The sequence below is a fragment of the Vanessa cardui genome, chromosome 13, assembly GCF_905220365.1.
Source record: "Vanessa cardui chromosome 13, ilVanCard2.1, whole genome shotgun sequence".
NCBI classification, from domain to species: domain Eukaryota; kingdom Metazoa; phylum Arthropoda; class Insecta; order Lepidoptera; family Nymphalidae; genus Vanessa; species Vanessa cardui.
In genome coordinates, this window is record NC_061135.1 from 6,162,490 (window position 1) to 6,180,019 (window position 17,530).

Here is a 17,530-nt window from a genome sequence, read left to right on the forward strand (position 1 = left end):
GTAATGAATATAATTGTCGATTGTTAATATTAAGGAAATTATAAATGTATTGATATATAAAAGTTTTCTTCAATACTGGTCGACTAAATACTTTTTAAATAAAATCTCAATTTGACATTTTAAAAAGTTTACAGTTGTCAGTAAGATAACAAGATGAAATTATTTTTGGTATTGATAAATTTTATAAATGAATTTGGAAACAACTAATACGGGTATGTCAACAAACATTGCAATGCAAACGTTTCAGCAGTTTGTTTGTGTAATATATTAATGGGACGGTATCAAAGTAGACAAAGAGCGGCTCCCGGTAATGAAGTTCCACACTCGTAACTTATATAACATGATTTTTATTATATCGTGAAATAGTTTTGCAAGACATTTTATGCGTTGATATATTATAACTTGTTGCTTGTTTCGAAACAAAAGTTGATACCTTTTATTTGGAATTTGAATTTAATTCACTTAACACGTTTTTTGAATGTTTCGTACTGTTCTTATGATGTTTTTATTAAACACTTTTCATGTAGGTATGTTATAATATTATATAATCAATTTGTTTTGTAGATCAGTTTATGTTTTCTGTTATTTTATTTATTTCTTTTGGGTAATAATTGTTTTTTTTTTTTATCTTACGCATGTAAGATTTAGTTCAGTAGTATAGTTTTCAGAGTATTTTACTGAATTACCCGATGAATACTGGCCTCTGTGATTTGTAACGTTTTATATACAGTTCGTATCGTGTTAAAGTTGCTCTTAATACGGCTGACGACATAATATCCTGTGCATCGAGCTCAATAGACAAGGGGTTTATTGTAGAGCAATCTAATATGGTACATAATGAGTGGTGCGTTTCAGCCCGCGGCACGTGGTCGTCGGGCGAGGCGTCGCCCGGGCTGTCGGACGAGGAGTGCGGCGGCGGCGGCGCGGGCGAGGCGCCGGCCGCGCTGCTGGCCCGCGTGCGCGCGCTGGGCCGGCGCGGGCTGGCCGCCGAGTACGAGGAGATTCGCGCGCGCCCGCCCGCCGGCACCTTCCACCACGCCAAGTACGTGCGCGCTCGCTTACTCACTCCGAAAACCACTGCCCGCCCCTTTTTTTTTTTTTTTCTTTCGAATTGTCTGTTACTGTTGGCCAGAGTGGCCTCTACAGCGTCACCGGGCGGGGTTGCAAGTCACAGAAGACTCTGTCGGATGCCCGCCCCTATCCGCCACGCGCCATTATATACCGGCCGCTTCTCTGCCGCAGGCTGCCGAGCAACCTGGCCAAGAACAGGTACACGGACGTGCTGTGCTACGACCACTCGCGCGTGCTGCTGTCGCAGCTGGACGACGACCCCAGCTCCGACTACATCAACGCCAACTACGTGGACGGCTACAAGCAGCGGAACGCTTTTATCTGTACGCAGGGTGAGTGCGAGTCGCCTTTAATTAAGGAAAAAAATATTACATTTAGTACGAGATCGTTAGTAAATTTGAATGACTGCGCCATTTAAATCGATTAAAAAGAAAATCGTAGACATTTGCGCAATGAAGAATAAATGTGTTCATAGAAATATCAAAAAAATAAATTCCACGTTCAACTTATTATTTGTTCATCAGCTTTAATGAATATTAATTCGTTGCAAAATTTACTGCTTCTGCGAATATGTAATGTAAACTATACAATAATTTCGCGGAAGGTCGTAGCGGAACGCCTACACATGCAGCGAACTGAAATATACTCTTATTGCTGGAAACGGATTTACGGTGAAGTTACTGTTTCTGTGAATACTGTTGTGACCTTCCGACGATATATTAGAAACGATAAAATAGATTCGTGTTTATTTAAAGGTATACGTAGTATAAAAGTCTTGATAATGTGTTTTCTTTTAAAACTTAAGTAATTTATGATGTGATTAGCTCCATATTATTTGAAAATTTCAATTGGTGCCGTTGTCGTGTCGAACTTGCGTTTTCTATTGAATTTTCCGCTCTGACGTCTTGCTCATTCGATAGTTGGCGCAGCGCCAAAAGAGTTTGAAATATCGTCTAGTGCTCTTGGCTACGGAGAAAGTTTGGCACTTTTACAAACTAAAAAAATGGAGTTCAACTCAAATGTTGCTGCTCTTTTTATTTTACTTTTACCTTATATTATTTTCATTTAAGGATATTATTTTAGATTAGTTTATGTTGTTCCGGTATATGGCGGTTTCAGAGATCACTTAAAAAAATAAGTATATAAAACTCTTATAAGAAGCAATTTCACCCAGGCCCGCTACCGAAGACCTTCGGCGACTTCTGGCGCATGGTGTGGGAGCAGGGCAGCCTCGTGGTGGTGATGACGACGCGCACGGTGGAGCGCGGCCGCGTCAAGTGCGGCCAGTACTGGCCCGCCGCGCCCGGCCAGCGCGCTGTGCACGCCGGGTTCGCCGTCAGCACCGAGGCCGTCGACGTCGACGACGACTACACCGTGTCGCACCTGCTGCTCACCGACCTCAGGGTGAGCCCGCCCGCGCGAGTCGCATACACCCCCCCCCCCTCCCCCCTCCCCCTCCCCCGCCCCCGCCGGAGCGCCGCTAATGTGCCGTGTGCCCGCAGACGGAGCAGCGGCGGCGCGTGTGGCACGGCCAGTACACGCGCTGGCCGGACTACGGCGTGCCGGGCGGCGGCCGCGCGGCGCCCGTGCTGCGCTTCCTGGCGCTCGTGCGGCGCGCGCAGCACCGCGCGCGGCAGGAGTACGTGCGCCCGCCACATCTACACGCTAATACAAAAACACATTTTATTCACAAATTATTTAAAAATCGAATCACAAATATATACGTTTGTATTGAAGTACTTCAAAACACTCACCTTTCTTATCACACGCTCAATTGTATATATATATTTGATGTAGTTTCTTATATTTTCCTCCGGTTTCAGATTGGGTGACGCGTGGGCGGGCCACAGTAGAGGTCCACCGATCGTCGTGCACTGCTCGGCCGGCATCGGGCGCACAGGTGCGTGGCTGCCCGGGCGGGGCGTGTCGCGCTGTGTGTGTGCGTGTGCGTTACAGTGTGTGTGTGTGCAGGCACGTTCCTGACGCTGGACACGTGCACGTCGCGGCTGGCGGCGGAGGGCGTGGCGGACGTGCGCGGCGCGGTGGAGCGCATCCGGCAGCAGCGCGCGCACTCCATACAGATGCCCGACCAGTACGTGTTCTGCCACCTGGCGCTGCTCGAATACGCGGTCAGTATTTGCTTATATTACGCTAGTACGTGAACAAATAGAAGACTTGTTTTAATACATTGCCTTTTAAGATGTCAGTTCTGGTATAACATTGTCTTAGCCATGTATGGGTCTTTTATTACAGTTGTTTTTAAAAAGGTTACATACACTATCACGTGTAGTAGTGTCATTGAACAGTAGGGACTGGCCCTGTTAACAATAGAACTTAGTGAACATATTTCTCCGGTATCTTTCGTAGTCTATACTATGCCCCTATAATAAGTTCAGGTAAGTTTTCTCCTACCGGGCCTCCTTTCAATTTAATAAAAAAAGATAACAAATAACGAAATGTACGATGACACCGCCCACCCGTGAAGAAGCGTAGCCAAAATGACCATTTTTTGTACTTCTTATTTAGTAATCGAAGAATAATAATTGATTATAACGAATTCGGTTTCAGGTAATGCACGGCTACTTAGAGTCGGCCGACTTGTCCGGCTTCGACGAGGAAAACGAAGAGGAGTCGGAATGAAGACTGTCGCGAGGTGTCTGCAGCTTGCTGTGAAACACGTGTCCACTTGAACCAGCCCCTAGCGCTAAGTCTCCTAGTGTCTACTTAAACGTGTAAATGAAAACGTTCCTTTAGTAAGAGTAAGGACTGACTAGATCACCCGTCGTCTATTTATTTTTCACGTGCGAGACATCCGTAACCAAAAAGTATAACCTTAATCGTTTAGGTGTACTCTCTATGTTATTTATTTATGTATAAGAAGTATGGCTGTGTGAAGATTTTTCGTCTTTAATTTATGTAGATGTTTATACTTTATTATGAAGTAATTCGGTCGGTAATTGCGCAATCGCACTCGTCGCTCGGCGCCCCTTTCGACGAGCCCGATGTATTTAATGTGTTGAGGTGCTGGTAGGTTAAATCATTAGTGTCTCGAACGGTCGATTCTTCCATTCGTCGTGGCGTCTTGATGTAATTGTCATTTTTATAACGAATTATCATGTAAATGCGCTTATATAAGACAGGATAATAACAGAACGCAAACAAGAATCGAGTTCAACGTATAAATAAATATTATAATATTAATGGTTATAGACTGAATACTGTTAATTTCTCTAAATTTTTATCGACTCCAACGTCGCTATGAAATCGTAAAGTTATAATAACAGGAACACAAGTAAGTAATTGTATAATTATAGGCCCCTGATAAATAGAAAATACATTATAATAGTTACAAATTATATAAATATATAAAATACAAGCTAGTGAAATGTTAGTTAGAAGTCCTTGACTTGTGAAGTTGAAGCAGATATGAATGTTTATTTTTCAACGGATGTATGTATTAGCGACATATCGTATCACAGATGTATATTTTTAATCGCCGTCCTTTCGTACAATTTACATATCGCATAACGCCTCATTATTCCACGATATTTGTTTACGATCGCTTGTAAGATACGCTAATATATCTATTAAAGCATACCAGCTGTCACGTGACGTGCTTCATCTTCAGAGCTCTATATGTTTTGCAAGCTTGTACGATAAATAGACATTTGTGTTCCCATAATCTTAAAACGGGCTTCAGTAAACTTACCGCTTTGAACTGAGAAGTAAATTATAGTATTATAACATTTCATGATAGAAATAAATTAAAGTAATATATCGGTCCGGTTAGCCAAGACTACGCGTACAATAACACGGTATACTTACTGGCTTGCGGACCGTGTGCAGTGCTGCCATCTATCGATCATATCGTTCCTGTACCAACTACTACAACAGGCAGAACACTTAGCACTTTTACGCAATCTATAATGATTTATTTAAGTAATAAACTCAAAATAATTTACTATCCGAAAGTGTAATTAGACTTTGAAAAGTATAAATCTTGAGTTATAAAGCCATGTTTATATTAACGCATATGGTTATCAGTCATCTAAAGTTGTATTCGATATCTTCATATTAAACCAATGTTAACATTAAAATCATTTAATATTTTCTGATATGAACTCGTATGCAATAACAGGAAATAAAAAAAAAACAAATTCAAAATAAACTTTATTTAAGTAGGCTTTTACAAGCACTTTTGAATCGTCATTTAACAATTAAGTAAAGCTACCATCGGCTCGGAAAGTAGAAAAGAAGAACCGACACGAAATGAAAATGTACAAGTAATTCAAAATAAATTTGTGACGATTCACTTGTGTGCGTTTTTATACATATGGCCTTATTTAGCACAAATCTGATACGTGAAGCCCGATTAAGATTTACTGCTTTAACTATTTTTTAACTCGATTGATCTTAATTTTTCATAACATTATGCATTAATATTATATATATAAAACCTCAATCCGCCTCAGCAAGACAGAATTATGTACTTTTTTTCACACTAACCTTATTCCAATCCTTACTGTTTGCACTCTTGAAATAAATATAAAGATGTATATCAATTGAGATGTATAAATTTCTTTAACAATATCTTGTAAGGGTGTAAACAGAAGAATACATACATAGCTTACAAACCCTGCCCCAATCCATAGCTGTAGTGTTTGAATAGTTGCAGAATATATTAATTTATAAGATATTCACAAAAATAGATAAATAATAATGAATAGGAAAATATTTTTCACTTAGCGTACAAATTTTTTTGCCACGATAAGAAAACTTGTAAATATACGACACATAATATCGAATGTAGTTTTATATCATCGCTCGCTTTTGTTACAAGGAAACCAAATTTCTAATCTTTTCGATATTTTCATGTTATTTTGTAATCTTTTAATGAAATTGTTGGTCTGGAACGCCTGTTGGTTCTTGCGTCTGTAAATATATTATCATTTTATGTTAAAATCGTAAATTAAAAATTGTGAAATATGTGTGAAATAAAGAAATACTTGTAATATATTGAAAACGAATTTATTCATTGTTTTTTTCTCTACATATAGTAACTTGCCTGTAAACATTTTTTCCTCAGAAGTATTCATAGTATTTCAATTTACAAAAATAACCAGAGAGGATACACACTTTGAAAGGAAAATCACATCAAATCCATTTTTTTGTCAAACCATACTGCATGAATGTAGTACACTTTTACGAAGCTGAATTAAACTAAATTTTACCATGACATTGAAAATCCAATCATATTAACAATTTTATTACATATTTGGTTAATATGCTATACAACGTTATTTTATATAGAGAGCTTAATACTTCACAAGAGCATTGACCAACTTGCTATAAATCAATATAACAATATGAAAATGTTTGATTATTTATCAGTCTATCAGTGTTCATATTTTATTATTATGTTACAATTGGATGCCATAATTTTTCGGCTAAACATATGTAAACTTCGCTTAGCGAACAACTCGTCACTGTCATGACGAAGTGAAGGACAAATCAGTGGAGGCGACTTGCCGAGTCCAGCCTTTGATTTGTGGGCGAGCAAGCAATCCTGAGTACTGGGCAAAGCAATCAAACGAACTGTTTTGCAACCGTCGTCTGCCAAGGCCCATATCGGCGCAGTGAGGACGAAAATCGGCGAATCTCAACAAATCTATCAATATTTTGTTACATCCCTTCGCTGGGCGAGGCTGTCCACGTAATATGTTATGTTTTAAAAATCCTTATTTGACTACGAAAAAGTATACTCTATAAAAAGCAATATACTTTTTAACAATGTCTAAATTTATTTTGTTAGTATTATTAGCCAAGAACAGTCTCGTCGTTTCCCCTCACGAAAAGTACGGGTGGCAAATCTTTGCTCAACACCTCAAGCCACGACATGTAAAGTGTAGCGGATACCGATCCCTGGCAAAAGAAATATAATGATTATTCGCGCTTATACCAAAGTAAAAACAGTAAAACTGTCAGTTGTCTTGTAATTAAATTTGTTATGTTAATCTTTCAATATTCTATTCAAAGTATTTCTTTACAGAAAATTTCAATGTTGGTTGCGATCCTGTAAATAAAGACATACGAAGCTCTTTTGGGCTATAAACTCGAGGACAATGATATTCTAATAAACAGATATGTTATATCCATACTAAAAAGCAGAAAAAAGTGTGCCGCGCCGGGGACCGTTTATTTTAGTTTATTTTTACATTTCGTTAAAAGTAAAAAGGATAGCTTGATAAAAACAATAAGTAAAAGGGATAACTAGATGTTTTAATTACGTAAAACGTATTACTACGTAATTATGACGTACCTATTATAATGAATTATTACGTAAAACAAAGGCAAACGTCCCAATTAGGACGTTTTCTAGTCCACTTTTTGCGCGTTAATAACATATCTGTTTACTACAACATCATTGCTCGAAGACAACACAAAAATCTTAAGCAACAACCTCTTACAATTAAGTTTATATATTCATTGCGTAATAAAGCCGAGTCGTCCTCCATCTGATACTGTTTGAAACATTATAAGTGTAATTTTCGATGTACTATTCAAATAAATCTAACCAATCTCGGATAGGGAAGTGTGAGAACAATGAAGGAGGCCATGTACGAGTGTTCTATGAGCAACTCTCGCAGTCGCAGGTGACGGTTGGTCTTGTTGCTCAAGCGCTCCAGCTCTGCATCCGATATTAGAATGTCTGTAAATACCGTTCCCTTAAACATACTATAGGCACATATAAATGACAGGTTTTTTTTTATCAATCGAAGAAGAAGTAAAAAAAATACTGTGAAAAGTACAAAAACTTTCGTGAGATTTGCATATTGCTTCCTATATAATGCACTCCGGACAGGTAGGTGCTTTAGTTGTTGTAGGTATATACAATTAAATGAAAAATGTTTCCATTACTTAATAGTGCCTACTAAGATACAAGTGCAAGTCTTATGACTTGCATCGGGACATTATTGTCATTATTGTGGATCGAAATTCGTTCATACAAGATTTTTTTTTTCTTGAAAAAATCCTTTGTTTACTAACCACTTCGTTTTGGACTACTAACCACTTCCGAAATCAGTTCTAAATTTTTTAATCAGCTGATTAAAGTATTCCACGCTAGCTCTTAGAGGAGGTTCGTTGATGCCTTGAATCATGATTAGTGATGAATATTCGATACGAAATTTTTGCAGCAAAGCCTTTATTCTGGAATAAATAATAAAAAATAAATTCAATGATTAATTATTATTACTCTTATTTATATGTACCTAACGATATGTTTGATTTTGTTTTTTGCGTTTCCGACGTTAACGATGCGTTCAACTGAAGTTAAAAGTTTGTACAGTTGTTGTCACTTGCGTGAATATAATCGGTTCGTATCGGATAATAGCGTACGGTATAAAAATATTTATTTATTGTTAGCTGCTATGCGAAGCGAACCGATTTGTTGTATGGTGCTTTAAACAAACGAAACAAAATGTTAAGCTAGCCTTATTTTTATGTGGCTCGGCCTCGGCCATTTAAAAATGTATATTTATTTTTCATGAATACCTCTAAAGAATTTTTAAATTGTATTATATTTGTTTTATACTAACTGTTCTTCAGAATCTTGAACACCGTTACAGTCACGTGTAAGCGCGAAAATCCTTAGCGGCATTTTCTCTGCGAAGCCACGACGTGCTATGATATACGGTAGCAAGATATTTAGGCCTCCGTCATCATACAGCCACCAGGCGTCCAAATCGTTGTCCTTAAGATATAAGTTTCATGAATCCATCAATATAAATAAATAAATGTAAGTAAACTTGAGCTCTGTAAAACTCATGTGGAAAGGAGGTGGACTCTTTCGATTTACATTGTCTCTTTTGTCCGAGGAATTCTTTTACGATACAATGACAAGGGCCCTTGCCACCATCGACGTTACTGAACTTACTGAGCCTCGTGGAATCGTACCGATGGTGTAATACTGTTGGACAGGAACAAAGACGGTCCTAGTGTGGGACGCTATATGCATTGACACTCTAGCCCCGTCTCATTTTCGAGAAACAATTAAGACCCTCTGTGGAAAAAGCTGAAACGAATAAATGATCCAAATATTCGTCTTTATCAAATTATTTTTTGACCATATGCTGTTAAAACACAAAAAGAAAAGTATAACATCTCGGTAGAAAATAAGGATTTTCTCCACTAGTGATGGGAGGGCTGATTCGTTCTTTAGCCAGAAGATGTGAATTGTGATTGAAGCGAGGAAAGACTGCTAGCATTCTTACCACCATTCCACGCGGTCGAGATATATATATATCCATTACTTAAGGACTTAATGTTAATATTATGTTTCGATATATCGGACACATGATTATGGGCCATCGGTACATAAAAAAAGTTAATAAACCTTTTACATAGACAAATTCACAATTGTCAGTCATTATATACTGTCATATCATAATCCATTTAATTACAATTTAAGACATAAAAAAAATTATGTAATCGATTGGAATTAAATATTAAATACATATTTTATACTCACCGGACTAAACGTTAAAGGTTTGTACACTCCAGATTTTCTCATCGAAAGACTCGAAACTGGAGCGTGTTTGTTAGGATCGCTGTCATGAAAAGAAGCGACGTTTTCCTTGACAACTATTCCCAGTTCTGGGTGACTACTTTGAGGTTCTTCTAAATTATATAACCAAAAAAAATCCTGTTAGTAAACTTATATGATATTGTAGTTGTAAATTCAAATAGTAAGCCTGTGGCTTATGACTATTATGATATGAAACATATTTCCTCTTGAATTTCTTTAACCTGTGATTCTAAGAAACGTAAAATTGTATGTAATCTTAAGTCAATATTTAGCATAGTTTATTTACATTACGTGCCAGTGCTTAGGACTTTACATTTTGGTAGATACTTACTACCTATCTGGTTTATGGACGTGGTCCTATACGAGCATGAAATCAATCATTTGACAATATATTATTCAATATTCATAGAATTCGGTCTTCTTCGATGTTTAAAACATTAAATATTGCGTATGAATGATATCTGTATTTCGATAGCTAATAATATTTTCAGAATATTTCATCATCGTTTTAGAGAGATTTAACTAAGTAATTGTGCTCGAGAGGGTTTTAAAAAGATTTTTAATCTTAGAATTTATTAAAGAATATAAAATTTGAATGGGAGTTATTAGCGTCAGCTATTTTCATTGTTTATCACGACATGAGTGTAAAGTAAAGTAAAAAAGTAAAGTAACAGCCTGTAAATTTCCCACTGCTGAGATAAGGCCTCCTCTTCCATTAAGGAGAGAGATTGGAACATATTCCACCACGCTGTTCCAATGCGGGTTGGTGGAATGCACATGTGACAGAATTTCGATGAAATTAGACACATGCAGGTTTCCTCACGATGTTTTCCTTCACCGCCGAGCACGAGATGAATTATAAACACAATTAAGCACATATATATAGTGGTGCTTGCCTGGGTTTGAACCCGCAATCATCGGTTAAGATGCACGCGTTCTAACCACTGGGCCATTTCAGCTCTTATACATGAGTGTAATAGGTTCACTAGTCACCGCTAAACCGCTCATTGTCGTTACGCGGCATGTCTGCGTCGGAGTCGGCGAACAGCAAGTCCTGCACCTGGTGGTGCGCGCGCAGCTCGTGCGCGTTGCACGTGTCGTGCGCCTTCACCGGCCGCGCCGTTTCCGGCACGCGGAGGATAGACACTCCGAGTTGTTCTTCGAACGCTAACCTGTTTACATTCAGGACCGAATTGAATTGCAGCGCGAGTTAATTCTTTTAAAGCAAGTCTAAATATTTATTGTTTAATAATGTTTCACTTAGGTTTAAACTATTAAAAAAAAACTTTTGTCCCCAATGCGCTACTGCTGTCATTATGTTTATTTGTATTTTATTTACTCATCCCAGTCAAAAGAAACACACCAAATAAAAAGTCCAATAGATAGAACAGATACGACATGGGTACCTTCAAGAAAAGAGCATACACCTTTCTTAAAGGGCGGCAACGCACCTGCAAGCCCCCTGGTGTTGCAGATGTCCATGGGCGGTGGTAGTCACTTTCCATCAGGTGAGCCTCCAGCTCGTTTACCACCTATATCATAAAAAAAAGATTGTCTTTCAGTTGCTTACTGAAGAACTCGTACATATGTTCTAACACTAGTGACTGCACATCTTGCCCATCTGTTCATATAGCCGATGAGCATAATGTTCGGCCTTAGACTGCCTAAACCAGTTGATTTAATGACAGCCTGTACGCCCACCTCGAAGGGCAAACCGTCTAAAACTACGTAGAAGCCACGATCTTTCCGTGACTGTAGCCAATCTTCGCCAGCTTGAATTCGACCAACTCGTTCTATTTGTGAAATAGGTGCCTGCAACAAACCATGTTTGTTTTTTTCGAATTCACTCAAATGACGAGATGTCTTATAATTAAAAGAGTCAAATCTTAATCTATGATTGCGAGTTCAAACCAAGAATTCAATGAATTTTCATGTGCTTAATTGGTGATTATAATTCATCTCATGCTCGGTGGTGAAGATAAACACTGATCAGCTTCATATTTAAGATCAAAGTCTTCCATATCTATATACGTTCCGCATTGAAGCGTGATGAGATACACTCCAAGGTTAAAACGTAAAGATATTTATGAGCTGTTATTTTAGTCAAAACCAGGAATTAATCGGATTAGGAAATCTAATTGCTTAACATAATGATGGTTTATAATGTCAGGACGAAAATAAGGTATGCACAGAGTACGTTTGTGTTGTCGATATACTAGCTGCTTAAGATAGATACAGGTAACTTATTCCGTAAATCAATATTGGACATACAGTCAAAATTTTCTATTATATCTACCTCGTTGACATCCGCGACCATCATGAACGAACCCAGTTTTGTGATGAGATGACCCATATCGAGCAAGGCGGGTCTATTGTTGGGTCTCCCGGCTAAGACCAACAATTGAGGGTTATATGATTTGATGTTTTCATGCATGTGGGACATCTGTATCAGAGCTGACACCGTGTCCTTGTATCGTTGTGCGTCTGTACTGCTGCCCCAATTTACATCTGAAACCATTTTATTTTACTGCACATACTAAATAAAACCTTATTATAAACAAATATATTATTATTTTAAGAATAAAAAAGTTATGTCGATGTTTAATAAGTTAATAACAATATTTTAAGATGTAATTGATTATTTGTTACCTGGCTTTCTGTATAGTACTAATAGATACATAGTCATGAAAATAAAAAATGTCATGAGCGCCATCGCCCAGCTGATTATCATCATTATAAAGATACATATTAGGAAACCAAATAGAGATAACCACGTGTTATAGAACTGAAAAAATTTATATACAATTACTAGAAAAAATAAATAAATGAATAGATATTCAGTGATATCGTACGTACTCGAAATGTAGGCCTCCAATTTATCGACTGAATCAAGCCCGCATGAAATGTACAAAAATTGATGAGAGCGTACGATGCCAAGTATAAGTTTGTGATTAATGGAGCTATTGTATTTAAATCAGCTGAAAATTAAAATAAAAAACATACATATTCCACAATTTCTCGACCATTAGGTAAAAATATATGTAACATAGTCATTTTAAAATGATTCACCTATCAGCAAGAACAAGAGCGAGACAAAGAAAGTGAGTACGTATCCGCGATAGGGTTCGCCGTGCTTGCCGTAGGGCTTAGAGAAGAAGATGAGTCCGGGATAGATGCGATCCACGCCCAGCGCCTGGATCAGGCGCGGCACTGACAGCAGGTTGGTCAGCGCCGTCGACAGCGTGGCGGCCCAGCAGCCGGCGTAAATAAAAGTGCTCGATTGCGCCATTAGCTGCATTATCTACAAAAGTAAGTGGCATAGAATTAAAACTAAAACTTCAAAAAACAAAAATAGGTAAATTATCTTCTAAAACATTTGTGTTGAATTCTTTGGAAAAATAAAAAGTCTAATGTTACGAGAGTAACCTTAGCCTTCAATACGGTTTTATGACATTTGATTCTATATCATAATTTATATCACATTATTATTGCATATTATTAATATAGCAGGAGCTATTGAATTTACTTTATTATATACAATTATTATTGTAATTAATTGATCAATAATTTGTAAAACTGTAATTAAATTTATTTTATATGGCATAGCATTTAATACTGGCATGTAACATTATTTCTTATTTTAAATATTATTGAGCTGTCATTATAAAACAATTGGACTAAAGCGTGGGGCATTCTAGAAAAAGATAGAGACATTGAAGCATCATTGTAAAACCATAATATTATTTTTGCCATCCCGAACTACTGAAATTACACTAAATATACATATCTTGGCATTATATATAAATGGTACTATTGTTACTGTACATATGTATAATTCGACGCGTCTTGTTGAAAGAACCTGTATGTAGTTAAAACTGAAATCCACAATATTTTCGTCGTATTATTTATATGAGCATGTTAGTATTTGAATAATTATAGTTTTGCTGAAAAATGCTTTACGCGATACTTCCACGTTGTATGTGGGTAATCGTCGGTGCCCCGGACAACTAGTACACCGGAATACTCATAAAAAACGACGCCACGGCATCGCCTCCGCATGCTACCGTGTTAGTATTTGTCCGTAATTTGAAGACATACGAGTAGCCTTTGTCGTATATGCACATTCGACAAAAAACCTCTTTTTGGGACGTTTGAAAAACGTTACTCAGATCAGATAATTGTATTCCGCAAAGCGTAATCCATGATGTTTCCAAAAACTACACAATTCTTGTTGTAGTGAATTTAATTTAAGACAGCTTGATCGCTGAATGCTAAATAAGTAGGTACCTGATAGTTATTATGCAGCCCGTATTGGCAGTTAGGTATGCAAGCGTCAATAGTGCCTGAGGTGACGTCTGCTATGTTTCCGCTGGCATCTCGCAGAGCGCCCGATCCGCATAGCACCGCCATCACAAGATAACTCAACATTGATAAACCCAACGCCAGAAGTGTACCTTTGGGAATTGCTATGGCTGGATTCTGGTGGGTCAAAATATACTCCCTTAATTTATTCAATTACAATATCAATAACATAATATATAATTTGCTTTTATCTCATATGTGCTTTTCACTCCCAAAGATTTAATTTCATCACTCGTATTTGACGAGTGTAGTAAAGAATGCATCTTTGGCATCATAAATTTGTTAAACTTACTCTCAAATCACCGCAAATATTAGCTCCAGCTTGAACTCCGGTTACAGCAGGGAAGTACATCGCAAAAATGCTAAAGAAACTGTGTTGCTCATTGTCACTGTATCGGAAGTCTGGACCAAGATTAATCAATGCTGTCTCCACTGTGTGCATAAGATAAATAAATAATTATAGAAACTAGAAGACTATAGGTGTCTGATAATAGAATAAGATCAATAATACAGAAATAATTATCATAAATTACGCGTTTTTGAAAAAACTGAATCCTGCATTACCACTAATACCAACGAAACCTTGTGCTCTCTCACTATTGTTAGCGGGTCCCAAACATGCTCCCAAAATGTAGTTCAAAATCGCTACCACAATAATTACAACAAGAAAATTCTGAAAGTAAAATAAAATTTGTTAATGTACATTTACAGTGTTATTTAAGCTTCTCTAGGTTATTTTACATATAAAATCATATTCAACCTGCGCTTTAGTTTCCCAATCCATACCAAAAGCGCAAATAACGCACATTACAAAAAGTGCGATAGTGCCAACGATTCGCACATCATTCAATCCATTATCAATTATTTTCACACCAAGAGATTTTAATAATTCGTTTAATGACTCGCAAAAACCGATGGTATTCATGCTTGCCGCTACTGCGTTTGCAAAAGCAAATATAATTCCAACTGAAGCACCAAGTTCCGCTCCTAATGACCTAGACACGATATAATAAACTCCACCTGTAACAAATGTAACGAGATATTTTCTGTTTTCTTGCAAAACTTGCAAAGGCAATTTAATATATGCAGTTGTACATAAGTTATCTGTTAAGTACCTCCTTTCAAGAGGCCATTCGTGCAAATGGCACTGAGGGATAGCGTGGTAATAACGCACACGATGCCGGATAGAAAGATGATCAGCACAGTTAAACAGATACCAGCCTGACCCACGATCCATGAAATGCGCAGGAAAAGCATCACACCCCAGATGTTTAGAAGGCATGGTATTAATACACCCTGATGGAAAAATCTCTCTTAATTCCTGTTGTTAATAAATAAACAGTAAACGTTGTTAGCATATCTGAGTAATAAATTGTTTGCTTTCTGTCACCTGTATCCATCCTAATTTGATATTATATGTTGTGAGTTCAGGAGTGGGTTCAATATTTCGACCTTGAATATGATTTTCCTAAAATAATATCACGTAATATTTAGTTCTAAGGTTATTAAAAATGGTTTATAAACACTTTGAAACAGGAATATACCTTTTGACATGGTTGCAATATTTACTTATTCGTATACGTACTTACCTCGTCATCGTGACGCGAAGTAGCTATCAAAGCTGCACCAACTCGACCGTCTATTCGGGTCTCGTTGTGTCCGGCTCTAACCGGCTCTGTAAAATTAATTGAAGAGAATTAATGACTTTTCATCGGAAGCCTTTCGAAAGTTATTATCTTAATTCTGCAACTTGCCGCTTCGTCCAAATGATACAAGATATATTTGTGGGTTCATTATTCACTCATCAAAAATATAAAAGCGCTATCAGAATATTTATTAACCGTGTGTCAATATTATACGACATATAAGCTGGTGTAAGACATGACAACGAATAAACAGCTAGTTACTGAATGAGTTCGATTGAACTGCTGCCCATTAGCTGATCTCAGGTTACCGGGCAATAATCTACAGTCATAACACGAGTCTTTTAACACGTTGGAATTGTTTAATGTTTGTTTATTGAAATTTGCAATGTGTTTAGACAATGGTAGATACGCAGGCTACATTATGGTATATGTCAACGTTATGTTTTAAGAAGATTTTGTAATAAAACATCCAGTAGGAGTATAGGTATTGGTTATCCTTAAATTATATATTAAACCTTTTTCTGAATATGATAATATTAAATTTTAACAAAACAGTGCCTTTGGATTCCGCTTGAAATAATGCAGTTATATTATTGCTTATATGGCAAAATATTCGAACAAAGAAGTAAGACGTTAGGACACTCCGGGAAAAATCCTAATTATTTTAAGAAAGGATCCAGACACTTACCTTTTTCAAACCTTACGGCTATCATTCCTGTTTTTGTTTGAATATAAATGTATCGCCCGTACGTGTTCTGTACTTGTACATATTCTATTAGTACTTATATGACATTATTTTAATGACGTCTTTTTTACTATGTATGCGTTCTATAATTCATTGTCTAATTAGACAATATATTAAAGATAAATATTATTAAATACTCATTTAAAAAGAATCAAATATAAAAAACTAACAAACAGAAAATAATTCAATAACAAAAAAAACCGTGAACAAAGTATTTTATTTAAACTTTAAAGAATTTTATAATTAAAAATGACTAGCTTCTTATTAACTCGATATATTAAATACATACATTAAAGGGAACATTCTCGATTTCGAAATTGAATTGCTAAATAAAACCATCCATTATTAATAAAGTCTATTGGATAATCAAAATATAACAATATTATCATAGAATTTTTTATAGATTTTCTTAAGGAAAATGAAACAAATTATTCTTGTTGATGATGAAATATATTCAAGTAAAATATTGTCTTTCTTCTAAAGTATAATACTCGTGACAGTAGTGAATACGATTTACCTCTAATAATAAAGTATTTCATTTAAAGAATACAAAAATGACTACAGTAAATTATTAAAATAACTTAATAGCATCTTACAGAAAAATGTGATATTAAGAATGAATACTTTTAAGTAAAGCAAAAACATTATTTTATTTTATGTAAAAATATTTTTAACATTTATTTTGGTGATTAATGTTACATGTACTTTTTAAAAATATTTTATTTATACATTACTAAATAAACGTTAAAAACAATATGTCTTTAACACAATTTAACATTTTCTATTTACGTGTAAACAAGCATGACCATGTAGATCCAGAAAATATAAACTTAGGGCCTATGAATTTTCTTGTTTAATATTGAGACTTATCCTATAAATAAATTATTTCTACATTCTTAACTATTGTAACTGGAAATATAGAATAAATTAAAATGAATACATTTTTTATTTGCCATATGTAAGATACTTTAACTCTCTTAACTTATTATGCTTTAGAATTCATCAAGTTGACAAAGATCTTCGATCAGATTCTTTTCATTCATATTCACATAACTCAATGAATATACTACACAAGTAGATAACAGTACAATTTGTATAAATATGTATATTCATTTGTTC

The 17,530-nt window shown here is 36.2% G+C and overlaps 2 protein-coding genes across 3 annotated transcripts in view; one reads left to right on the top strand and one right to left on the bottom strand.

Moving 5' to 3' along the window:
* LOC124534601 (tyrosine-protein phosphatase non-receptor type 9-like) overlaps nucleotides 1-5,266 on the top strand; it is a 44,222-nt gene extending 38,956 nt beyond the window's left edge. Inside the window, exons 9-15 of one of the 2 annotated variants that reach the window (XM_047110531.1) lie at nucleotides 856-1,042; nucleotides 1,243-1,403; nucleotides 2,246-2,475; nucleotides 2,574-2,710; nucleotides 2,895-2,971; nucleotides 3,043-3,200; nucleotides 3,640-5,266. In XM_047110531.1, coding sequence (XP_046966487.1) covers nucleotides 856-1,042; nucleotides 1,243-1,403; nucleotides 2,246-2,475; nucleotides 2,574-2,710; nucleotides 2,895-2,971; nucleotides 3,043-3,200; nucleotides 3,640-3,711 — 1,022 coding nt within the window. In that variant the 3' untranslated portion in view covers nucleotides 3,712-5,266. The remainder of the gene's footprint in view (nucleotides 1-855; nucleotides 1,043-1,242; nucleotides 1,404-2,245; nucleotides 2,476-2,573; nucleotides 2,711-2,894; nucleotides 2,972-3,042; nucleotides 3,201-3,639) is intronic. The other variant, XM_047110530.1, reaches the window with a different exon arrangement.
* Nucleotides 5,267-6,848: 1,582 nt separating this feature from the next.
* Nucleotides 6,849-15,717, bottom strand: LOC124534939 (bumetanide-sensitive sodium-(potassium)-chloride cotransporter-like; the record flags this gene model as incomplete). Its single annotated transcript, XM_047110979.1, has 18 exons — nucleotides 6,849-6,993; nucleotides 7,647-7,780; nucleotides 8,141-8,280; nucleotides 8,670-8,824; nucleotides 9,602-9,750; nucleotides 10,652-10,830; nucleotides 11,229-11,470; nucleotides 11,955-12,166; nucleotides 12,308-12,443; nucleotides 12,515-12,636; nucleotides 12,728-12,959; nucleotides 13,946-14,137; nucleotides 14,313-14,452; nucleotides 14,585-14,693; nucleotides 14,781-15,040; nucleotides 15,136-15,316; nucleotides 15,411-15,488; nucleotides 15,610-15,717. Coding segments are annotated over 18 exons (2,874 nt in total), but the record flags the coding sequence as incomplete, so codon positions are not given.
* Nucleotides 15,718-17,530: the final 1,813 nt, after the last annotated feature.